General features: G+C 37.0%; 1 protein-coding gene across 3 annotated transcripts; it reads left to right on the plus strand.

Moving 5' to 3' along the window:
- Window positions 1–2,457: 2,457 nt before the first annotated feature.
- On the plus strand, window positions 2,458–8,299 carry LOC112176402 (phosphatidate cytidylyltransferase 4, chloroplastic). Of its 3 annotated transcripts, none has more exons than XM_024314309.2 (7): window positions 2,458–2,900; window positions 3,495–3,792; window positions 4,592–4,782; window positions 4,945–5,069; window positions 5,954–6,087; window positions 6,625–6,740; window positions 7,528–8,299. In XM_024314309.2, the coding sequence occupies exons 1-7, from the start codon at window positions 2,621–2,623 to the stop codon at window positions 7,617–7,619; spliced, it is 1,236 nt and encodes a 411-aa protein (XP_024170077.1). In that variant the 5' UTR covers window positions 2,458–2,620; the 3' UTR covers window positions 7,620–8,299. The 3 variants fall into 3 exon arrangements, with proteins under 3 accessions (XP_024170077.1, XP_024170085.1, XP_024170095.1); XM_024314317.2 differs by having other exon boundaries at window positions 2,459–2,890; window positions 3,491–3,792; XM_024314327.2 differs by having other exon boundaries at window positions 2,735–2,900; window positions 3,491–3,792.
- Window positions 8,300–12,344: the final 4,045 nt, after the last annotated feature.

Consider the following 12,344-nt stretch of genomic DNA (forward strand, 5'->3'; position numbering starts at 1 on the left):
TGACTCTATGGCGACCGTGTAATATTATTTTTTCTCATTAAATAAAATGTCGAAACCTCTTTCTTCTAAAAAAAAAACTAACGTGCAAGTGAAACTTTATTTTCTTTTGAAAATGCAGAAGAAATTGGTAGGTTAGAGGGCTAACACTTTATCTAGAGGATGTATGCTCACTCTTATCAAGGCTAACTTATCTGGTATGCCAAACCATGTCTTATGTTGTTTTAAATGTACTAAAAAATTTACTTTTGCTTTGGATAATCAATGTAGAACCTTCTTCAGGGGAATAAATCCCATCTTGGGCTTGGGATCAAGTCTACTTACCTAAAGTCATGGGAGGTTTAGGTATTAGACCTGCTGACTGGTCTAATATAGTAGCTTTCGCTAAATTAGTTTAGAAAATTCTTACTGATTCTCATAATTGGTGGGTTAAGTTGGTTTCTACAAAATATTTGATATATACTCATTTATTAGCTGCTAAATATTTTACATATACTCATTTATTAGTTGCTAAGAAAAAGGCTTCAAATTCTTTAGCTTGGAAGGGTATCTAGATGCTAGACAGTTAGTTTTAGAAGGGATGAGATGGGTTGTAGGCAATGGAGAAGATATTCTATTTTGGACTTTAACTAGGTGTTATCTTTTCCTCTTTATATGTTGATTCCTGCACAAGATAGACACCTTATAAATTGGGATCTTAAAGAAACTTTGTTATCGATTCTTCCTTTAGATATTTTTCTACAAATTCTAGCTATTCCAATTCTTGTCACTCCTATGCCAAATGAGTATATATGGGGTCTTTCTAAATATGGTAAGTTCTCTATTAAGAGAGCTTCATGGTTAATTGCTCAGCATTCTCCTGCTCACACTAAATCATCTTTGTTTAACAAAATGTGGAAGTTAACTATGCCTCCTAAGATTAAAATTTTTGCTTAGACATTAATGAGAAATAAGCTAAAGATAAGAGATAAACTTTTTGTCCATAACCAGAATATACCTTCTTCTTGTCCTTTTTACATAATTGTCACTGAAAATTTGGATAATTTATTTTTACATTGTGAGTTTACTCAATCTGTTTGGCATTTACCAACCTATTTTCCTACTTCTGTATGCTAGTCTGGCTCCTTTCTGGACAGAGTAGAATATCTTTTTCATGACTCTAATGTTACGACTGACTCTATAGCTCAAATTTTAATTCTTTCTTGGTCTATTTGGCATACAAGAAATAAAGTTATTTCTCAGCAGTTAGTTCCTTCTCCAACTCAAAATTTTTTTGGGGCTGCTACGTTGGGAACTAACTACTGCATTTCTAACCCTAAAATCTATCTGTACCTACATGTGCCAGAACGAGCATAATTAGCTATAATGAGCCACGCTCATTGTACCGCCAGAGGTATTGACTCCCACCAAAGGGGTGACCTGCGAAGGCACGGCCAGGCAGGCTACCGCTTGAGCCCTGGACCACCCCCAGATCACCGCTGACGCGCCGCCATGCGCCGCGTCAAGATAGCATCAGAAGCTCCAGACGTTGGGAATCGAAGCACATCAGTCCCACATCAGAAACAAGAAGAACATCAACCTCTTCCTCAACTATAAAAGGTTCTCTCCTCTCTCCTCATTAATTACGCAATTACTACTCATTTATTGTGATGCTGCCCATATACACTGACTGACTTAGGCATCGGAGAAGTGAAGACCGCCCAACGCGGTCTCCCTCTGACGCCCTGTCTCTCGTGTTGCAGCAAACGGAAATCATCTAATCCTCGGAGTAGCGGTCCGCCCACCGGACCCGCGTTAAACAAGGAGTCGGCTACCGCCGGACTTGAGCATTAACACTATCATTCTAAAGTTTCAAAGTACTTTCATATCAAATGGGGCAACCTCCCGATCTTAATCAGATTAAAATTAATTTTGATAGTTCTGTTAAGCAGGGCTCAGCTTCAACTTGTTTGGTTTTTCGAAATTCTAATGGTCATCTTGTATTTGCTGCTGCTAAAAAAAATTAGAAGTGCTTCTGTCCTTGTTGCTGAAGCTACATCTCTTAGCTAGAGACGCTCTTGATGCTCCACTGTTCTATAACTTCCCTAATGTTTTGGTGGAAGGAGATTCAAAAATTCTTATTGATTCCACTTTAGGGAAAGTGAATGTTTCTTCGAGGATCAAGACTATAGTTACATATATTTTGCAGCCGGCTTCCTCCTTCAATTTCATCCGTTTTCGTCATATATTCCAGGAGGCAAATTTTGTTGCTGATAAAATTGCAAACTTCAATCTTCAAGACCGTTTCTCTATTATTTGGCATAATTGTTTGCCTCTATATATGTCACAAAGCGTTCCAGTTGGATCAGCTTGGAAACGGTGTTGTCCGAAGTTTTTCCTTGTAGTCAGTTTTGCTACCACAAGTATCAGAAATTAAAAAAAAAAAACTTACTTTGCAAGTCACAGGACATTATTCAAAAACAAAAATAGTAGAAATTTAGAATGGAAACAAAAACACGAGTATATGATATCAACTCCTCGACACCTCCGCCTCCACAATCGGCACCAGAAAAAATCATAATCCCGACATGCTCTTCTTATTAACCTCACTCTCCAACCCCTAATTCAAATCCCCCTTTTCTTCATGGCTACGACGTCGTATTTGGACCTCAATCGCTGCAGCAGGCCACTCCCGCCCTCTCTCTCCTCTCTCTCCGCCTGTCCCTGCCGTCCCTCCGCCGTTACTCTCCCTCGTTCGCGCGCCAAATTGGGTGGTCTAGATTTCTCCATCGATGGAACTAGACCTGTTGTTGGGCTCGGCCCAACTAGAGGCTTGTGCCGCCCCCGCCGCCGCCTAATCGCTGCCGTGGCTCGAGCCGACCCGGACCATCTCGGCGATGGCAATGCCAAACAGGTACTTGGAGGTAAAAGAAAAAAAGGATTTTAACCTTTTTACTTTGAAATTTAGAACAGGAATTTACCTGGGAGGAAGTTAATTTTGTCAAGGCTATGCATGTGAAGAATTTACAACAGTGATTTTTGGTTTTTGTAGCATTTTGGTTTGGCTGTGATTGAGAGTGACATTATGGTGAAGTTGGTGGTGTTAATTGTGGTTTTAGAGCTGAAAGGAACTTGCTTTAATGGCTTAATGTGGTTGGTATTGAGATGTAAAAGATTGGGATAGAGAAAGAAACTATTTAGCACGAAAAATTCTAGGACACAGTTTGACCTGTTGAGAAAGTTAATGCTATTAAGGCAATGCATGCTAAGGATTTGAAACATTGGGAACTTTGATAAGGTTTGTAGAAGTATTGAGTAATGTTATGAATTTAAAAAAGGTTGTTTAGGATTAAGGCTGTAACTTTGTGATGTACATGTCATTCCGAGGTTATACAAAGATTTGTGTTAGAATTTCGTATTGAACCACTAGAGTTCTGTCCTCATATATATGTACATATATTTGTTAGGTTGCGAAAATCTGTTGACGGAATAAACTGAAATGAATATGTTGTAGGAAGTCCACAAAGGCCGTGAATTGTCGCTGAATGAAGATGCGGTCGCAGAGAATCAAGAGAAGGCGAATCAGTTAAAAAAAAGGATTGTTTTTGGACTTGGCATTGGATTATCTATTGGAATTGTTGTGTTGGCTGGAGGATGGGTATTCACAACAGTTGTGGCAGCAGCTGTATTTGTTGGCGCACGGGAGTATTTTGAATTGGTTAGGAGTCGTGGAATTACTGCAGGAATGACCCCTCCACCTAGATACGTTTCACGAGTTTGTTCTGTTATTTGTGCTCTCATGCCCTTACTTACCTTGTAAGATTGCTTTGTTACTTTTTGATGATATTTTGTCACATTTATAGTTTGTCGATTATATAATTATCACATGTCAATTAAATTGGAAGCTGTTTAAAATCTTAGTTAGTTTCGGGTTGGCTTGCTTTGTAAAAGTAGTATATTATTAGCCATGTCCTTGATGTTCTCAGAAATCTGGGTGGGCAAAGTTGTTTTGTAACCAGTTGAAGTTTCCATTTTGTCATCGTATCCTTGTTCAGGAAAAGGAAAAGGAAGAAACAATTTTCCTTCTGTTGAGATACAGTGTTTCATATGTACTAAAAAAAAAAAAAAAAAAAAAATCAATGTCGGTATGATAGTGGAGTCAGCCTTTTGATTTCAGTATGCTCACATAAGACAAAATTCCTTTACCTTGTTTCTGATTTCTTCTGCCTATAGCGTAGTGGGTATTGTAATGACACCATTGACATATCCCATGTATAAATCCCCTTTTCATGGTTGAGCACTTCTCTTGTTCATTGCAACCCCATGATGCTACAAAAACTTGGGTTCTCTGGATATGTATAGCTCGGTACTGCTGATTTAAACATTGCTCCATTACAGTGTCTATACTGATTCTTCTTCATCCATCTTTTTGAAAAAATTAAGTGTGGGCAAAAGTAAGTTTGTTTTAATAGCGTATTACTTCACCTTCTATATTTTCTCTCTGTTGGTGAGATGCATCAGTGGATTTTTTTCCCCCATTCATACTGATTTCTGTAGTTATTTACTTGGTTTTGTAAAGCCATGCTGATTTATAATAACAGCTTCTGATGTGCAGGTATCGCGGTCAGATTGATGTTTCTGTGACATCTGCTGCCTTTTTGGTTGCTATGGCATTGCATTTACAGAGAGGAAATCCTCGCTTTGCACAGCTCAGTAGCACCATGTTTGGGCTATTTTATTGTGGATATCTTCCCTGCTTTTGGGTTAAGCTTCGATGTGGTTTAGCGGCCCCAGCCTTAAACACTGGTAAGAAGTTGAGCATAGATTGTGGCACAGGCAGATCTTTTCCCAAATTAGCTCCAACTTTTCCTGTGTCTACCATAAGAGTCACCATCCATTATTTTGAAAGGAAAATGTATTGAGCCCTCATCAAGCTATGAATCCTATATAGTTTTTTTCCTTTGGCAGGAATTGGAGCATCATGGCCCATCCTTCTCGGTGGACAAGCTCAGTGGACCGTTGGCCTTGTTGCAACCTTGATTTCATTCAGCAGCATTATTGCAGCCGACACTTATGCTTTTATGGGTGGCAAGGTATCTTGGCTCTTGAAATTGCTCTGCAGCACATCTACAATGAAATTTGTTGTAGATCTATGGTTGTTCATTTGGAAATTTTCTTTTAAGTTTAGTTTTCTTGGTATTCTCAATTCTTTTGAAATATGCCATGCAACTGAGGTTCGAGAGTGGGCTTCTTGAGCACTCATGACAGACTGGCACAAATTAGACAGTATGGTTCACATATGGATATCATGGTCAAATGTGGAGTCCTTTTCATCCCTCTTAATTGGTATGCAATCCAAGTTTAACCAAGAAATTCCTACAACAAAGGACCATGAAAATGACAAATGTTATTAATTTCATCTTTGGTAACACAGGTGATGACTAGCAATTCCTGTGTTAAATATGCGCTAAAAGCTTCTTAGCATTTCAAACATGTGAAAACTGGATGGATTCCATCTTGAATCAAATTTACTAGGGTTTAGTATGTTCCTTTTACCACATTCTCTTATAAATCCATCCTTGGGTTGTTAATGTGTCTCTCAGAGCTTATTTGATTATATATATTTTTTCAACTATTTAAGCAGCTTAACATCTCAGTTCATAAGGTTGTAGTTAGTTTGGCATCAATAACGTGAGCAGTTGGATTACTTAGCAGTTTGTACATCTTGTTTAGTGTGTGTGTCTTTTTATGTATCGACTTCCTTATATGCCTTGCAAAGTTTTCCATGTGTTATCTAGGTTTCTAAGATTTGAAGACGCACAGTTCTTTGTCTGTATACAGAATCAATCAATGACATCCATGTTTTTTAGCTCGATCTTTTAGTTTCGTTGATGCAATTGTGAAGGATTTCCATGCTACATGATATTTGTTGGCCTCATGCCTGTGATAAACCCCTGAGATCTGTCCTCTAATACAGGCTTTTGGTAGGACACCGCTTACTAGTGTTAGTCCAAAGAAGACATGGGAAGGAACAATTGCAGGCTTATGTGGTTGTATTGCCACTACTGTAGTACTATCAAAGATTTTTTGCTGGCCAAAATCTTTGCTAAGGTATTAGTCTTCCTGCGTGCAATCTTTACAGTTACTGAAATTTATTTCTTGTTTAAGGAGTGAGGTGATGCTGGTTTTCTTAATTTATTCAACGTCAAAAAAAAAATCATTGTGATTTTAAACTTAATTTCTAGGGAACTTTAGAGAGTAAATGGGGAACACAAACTAGTCTCTTATATCGTTTAATTGGTCAGCACCTAAGACGTGTCAGGGAAGCAGATTGGATAGTATTAGGAAATTAACATGATTCTCTGTTATAAATGCCTATTTAAAGTGCCGTAAAGGATCTAGTGAAGATTGATGTATATGGTGACAATGTTACTACGTGATGGGCTCCTGCATATAATTAATTCATAGGGTTTGCTTACCTGGTGCAGTATGACTGTATGGGTATTATTCTTTCATCATTTTATACCCGTTTGGAGGTCCTCTTTGCTTTAAGATGAATGCTCACTGCATTTTATCAGCTTTTTTTTTCCTTGATATTAATACAGCTCTTCTAATATATTCAATGTATATATCCTTGTGTGTTGTCAGCTCTATAGCTTTTGGGATTCTGAACTTCTTTGGGTCTGTCTTTGGCGATCTTACTGAATCAATGATCAAACGTGATGCGGGCGTAAAGGACTCTGGATCTCTAATACCAGGACATGGTAATAATACTTCCCACATATTGCATCTTGTGCTAAAACATTGGTCTTTTTGAATGTTTTGAGGAAGTGGCTTTCCAAGTTTGAAAGTTTATATATCGGGATTATAAACTCAGTAGTTTCCTATTGAGAATGGAGGACTTAATTTAAGCCTTTTCCAGGTTTGCATCTGGATTAGTAAATCGTATCTGACATTCTGACCATATGTAAAAGTGGGTGAGATGTATTTCAATCATTCACATACGAACTACATGCTGACGTTACCGGCCAAAAGAAGAAAATGCTAATATGAAAGTCCTTAGTTAGGTTGTCCTTGGAATACCTTTGTGCGCGGGTGTACTATTACTCTAATAAGGAGAACCTAACTTGTGCCTGTCTTTGACCCAAAAGAAAAATTATGCGCATCTGGTGGCTAAGAAACATTATGGAAATGAACTTTCGCTCCATATATGTTGCCTAAAATTTGGCTGGTGGTTATTAAATTTCTCATTGTTGGTTGAAGTTTCACTTGACATCCATGCTTTGATGTTTCGAATCTTCTCATACAAACCATAATCACAATTTATCGGAAGCACATATGAAACAAATAAGAATGAACTGCATAGTTAATCAGATGATAGTAAGAATGCTTGTTATTTGTAAATTAAAGTTGAGTATCTCCAGTAATTATATATCATTGGAGACGACAATCCTGCTCGTATAATGTTTATTCTGTTATTTAATACATTGTGATATTCCTTCTCTAACTGTGTAACTGTAATTTTAATCGTATCAACTGACATTAATGCAGGTGGAATACTGGATAGAGTGGACAGTTACATATTCACGGGCGCACTTGCATACTCTTTTGTCAAAACCTTCTTGCCTCTATATGGAGTTTGATGTGCATATTTGGACTGTTAATGAGATTACAGAAGCAAATTATACAAAGTGAAATTGCCAAGGAGACGCATGAGTTTAGATGATCAGCTGCAACATTGTTGGAGAGGCAAACACTTTTTGTTTACTGCTAATATCAGAGATGGAGTTTCTTGAGATTTTCTGTTAATTTAATCTACTAAATGCAAGCTAGGGAAGGTGCCCTTCGACCCTATTGAGCTTGAGACTTCATTCCCTGACTCACCTGGTACTGATAACCTTTACCTGTTCTAGGGATATACTTGTTTTACACTGTTTCTTGGTGATCACTTCAAACTAGCTACAGATAGTCAACCAACTATTGTCGATGTCTGCAGTAAAGCTGCTTTGAGCCATTATCACTAGTCCTCTCGCTATGCTCTTTTCTACACTTACTGTTATCATTTCTTTATATTCATCATTTCATGTTTGTTGGATGATGCCAATCCCTGGTTGTGATTAATATAATGGCGGGGAATTATTACTATTTGTTTATTTAAAGCGTCTGCAGTCTGCTGTTGTAATAAACAATAAGTAAATGGTTCAATTGTTAAATTAGTCGCATCATTCTTTGGAAACCCATTTCCTCTGGACTCTGGTTATAGACGCTTCCATTTTCTGTGGTTCTTTTCTTCAATACATGTACCTTGAAAGAAGCTTTCTGATTGGTAATGGAAGTCGAGCTCTGATTCTTTTGATTATACTTGCCTATTTATTCTCTCTCAATATTTATTATTCATTCTCAGTGTAGTCCAGTTGAAAATGTCTACATATCAAATTTCAACTTGATCCAAGAACCTAGTCGTTTACAGTTCGAAACAAACGCAGCTTATTCTTTTGGTGGTTCTGATAATGTTGGTATGTCACATAACCGTTAGAATAAATCAATGAAAACGTCTATCCCTATCCAGACCTCCATATTTGACTAAATAATTTTTCAATTCCCCACTTCCCATTAATGAGTTCATCATCGGCTTCCCTAGCAGTTAACCCTCAAAATTGTTTAATCAAATCTAGTTGGAAGTGACGTAGCTGATCGTATATGTCAACCTAGTTCCTTATACAAAACTAAAGCCAAGGCCTCTTTCTCTCAAAATCCCATCATCACACTCTATATGTATCCGTAGTTTAATGCAAATTGACCTAATAATTGCAAGCCGGTCACTTTATTTGGGTGGCATGTGAACTGCAATAGAAAAGAAGGTCAATCTCCTATATAATGACCGAATGAACGATAATAATCGGAGGAAGTAGTCACTTGTCACCAATTATTTATCAGGCCAACAACCCCTTAAAGATATTGATGGCCCAACAGATAGTTATTGGGCTTGCCTTTAGGTTAAAAAAAGTCACTTGTTTTTTATTTTTGATTACATAAAAGAGATCATGTTTTCCTATATTGGAAATAATTGAACTGTTTGACTTACATACCTTCATGAAATGTTTGGCCAACGCATGTATTAGTTAAGAAAGCGTTTTTGTTTTTACAGTTCGAATGTGGGTAAATGATAGACCTTACATCCAGTACATTTCAATTGCTTATTAATATGCAGCTCTTTTTTCTCAAAAAAGAAAAAGAAAAAAAAAGTAATGATTTAGTTGTTTGTCATAACTCAATTCTCATTTTTCTTCACTATTACACTAGCCATGACAGCCATTGAAAGGGTGTTAGCTACCTGCAAAATAGTGCACTCTTGGACCTTATCAACAGAAGTTTAGGTTATTGATAGATCAAATAGTCTGCCAAAACATGGAGGACAGAGAAAGTTTTTTATGTATGTTTATCCTAGATATAAATATAATATAGAATGAAGGCGACATGAGAAGCTAGTGAATGTTTGGAGTTGACCTAGCTCGATGAGATTTCCATACGACTAGAAAAGATGGAGATAGAACATCATGGAATAAAAAGAAGCCAGCTGCCCTTAAATGGAGGTTTGTAGTCAACTCCTCCATGCAAAGCCCTAGTAGTGGATCCACAAAACCACCAAATATTTGTGTACTGAGAAACTAAGAGATTAGTACTCCTGGTCCTGGGCAATAAGATCGTGACTGGTGAGAGTAGTAGTGTCAATTTTTGTTTCTTAACGAGTGGCCTACTATGCATGAGATTGGCTTTTGACAATCATACGAGTGCTTACTTTTCTAGGGCTTTTGCATAAAAGAAAATGTGTGGGATGCAAAGAACGCGTTCTATCTAAGCTGACTAATAAGAAAATAAGAAAGAGATAATGGAAGTAGAAAAGAAAGAGAGAAAATCTGAGAAACAAAACAATGAGGAGAAAAGAGAGTGTGTTGGAAGAGATATGCATGGTGGGCAAGCATCTGTAAAAGTGGAGAGAAAGATAGAGAGGAGCTAATAAGATTGTCTGATTACAAAACCCTAGCGCACACATGTAGATATCTCAAACCCCACTCCATCCTACACCTCATACCAACTTTTGCTTTTCTTTTTGTCACTTTTCTTACCAAATTTTCTTTGGATGCTCACATGGTTTTGCCGTTGGCTTCTTCTTGCTTCTCTTTTATTGATCTTTAAGGGGAAAAAAAAGGAAACAAAAAGAAAACCCTTGAAAATAACTCTTTTTTCTTTTCTTTCTGTGCAGCCTATTTTACTTGCATATAGAATTCATGGTTCAGTTCATTTCTTTGCTACTAAGGAAACATCAATTTGATGAGGAGATTCGATATATAAAGAGAGTCGTGCATGATATAATTGATGCAGAAAGATTAGGGGATATGCATAATATGAAAGAGAGAACAAGATCGTTTCAAATGTTACATGATCCATGTGGCATACTCTACAAGTTTTGGAATATGATTCTCCTAAAAAATTGTTTCATACCCCATTTTACTTTCATGATCAATATCTCACACTTGCTAAATTGACCAGTTTCAATCCGATTTGAAGAAAAAGATCAGTAAGTGATTGAGACGTCTCTTTGTTTTTCTATATGCTTTCTGTAACCTCTAGTGAAGAAAGATTGATAATGATGGTGGTGGTGGGTTTGCGTTTGATTTGAAAATGCATGCATGGCTGGCCTGTTCAATTAGGGTTAATGCTTTATGTAATGTCCTACCCAATTTGAATTGAAACTTTGAAGAAGACAAAAGCTGCCAAATGTCTTTAGCATATCTTTGTTGTTTCAAAATAACTGAATCCCTCACTCCTAGGAGGAGGCTTCTTCAAGACAAAAGTGTTCACCTCTAAAATTCCTTAATAAAAGTTGTTTATCGTTATATATACTTTCCGAGGAAGGTTTGATTTCTTTCTTCTTCTTCCTAATTTCTTTCTCCAGAGCTTCTGAAAAAAGTGTGCTGCTTTTGTGGGCTTCCATATCTAAAGAGAAGATGCTTAATTAGATGGGTCTCTCGCTCTCTCCCTCTTCATAGAATCTGCTTTCAAATATGGAAGTGACAGGCAACAATGGGTTAAAAAATTAATTTTATTTCTGAAAATTCTATGTAGCTAAAAGGAAAGCTCTTCTTCCACTTACACTTAATGCCTGTGTTATTTCCCTTTCTTCTCTCCCAAATGGTCCACTTAAGGACCCCGAAAGGACCATACTAGTTGTAAAGATTTTTATATATCTTCATCATATGGCGGGCAGGTTTGTTTTTGCATTTTGAAAAAGATGGGCAAAATGTTTTTTTTAGGGTTTGGTCCATGGAATTCTTCTGTTTATGTGCTCAATGAAAACTACTCGGGGATAAAGTTTGATGCATTGTGGGGTTGAACCTAATTCGTGGAGGGCAATGGCTCCACCTCCTCTAAATACTTCGTACTTTCCTTGAGCCTGAAAATGCCTATTCATTGCCTTTTTTATGCGTATTCAAGGATAATAAATTCCATTTGTTCCCCCAAACCAAATTTTCATTCTTCTTCAATTACTCGTGGTAGTTTAATTAGGGTTTAGGATGTCTCAAGTTACTCACAGAAAACCTCTTGTATGCAGTCATTTATTGATTCGACCTGTAGAGCTCTTATGTAAGCTGACATGGTTGTGTATAAGAATCTCTCTTTTCCCTAGCCCTAGCTAGTTGAAGCAAATAATAGAGTGAAGCTGACATCAACTGGACAAATGTTGGAAGAAAAATTGATTGCTTCACTTTAAAGCTCCAACAGCATTCCTTTGAAGCTTTCTCATGTTAAGAAATTGGAATCTCTGATATGATGCAAGGAAATACTACCCAGTAGAAAATAAATTGTGAGTGGGGAGAAAATAGAAGGAAAGAGCTCCATACTCACTTCAGTTGAATAATGGAATTTTGCTTCAATCAAAGTAAGAAACAAAGTGAATCAGGTCATCATGAAGAAGAAGAAGGGAGATGGACAAAATCCACCTGTCATGATATATATGGATGCTTGACCTGTTCAAGTACTACACCACAACATTCAAATTCTACAACCAAAAGATGTACAATATCTATAGCGAATCCAAGAGCAATGTACCAATTGAACAAATTTTGAAGCATGCTGTATGCCCATGCATCCACTAGCTATAATAATAAATCATTTATATATTATTTTTATTAGTGAAAAAGAAAAATTAGCAAACAATCATAAAACAAAAAATAGTATATAAGAGAGGGTTTATCTCATTACACAACTTAAGAAATTAAAAATTTTAAATATACATAAACCCAACCGGGTTTCATGTGAACAGGCGGCGATGACACCTAGTGTTTCTTCTCCGGCATTGTTTCGTC

Source organism: Rosa chinensis, chromosome 1 (assembly GCF_002994745.2).
Source record: "Rosa chinensis cultivar Old Blush chromosome 1, RchiOBHm-V2, whole genome shotgun sequence".
NCBI lineage: Eukaryota > Viridiplantae > Streptophyta > Magnoliopsida > Rosales > Rosaceae > Rosa > Rosa chinensis.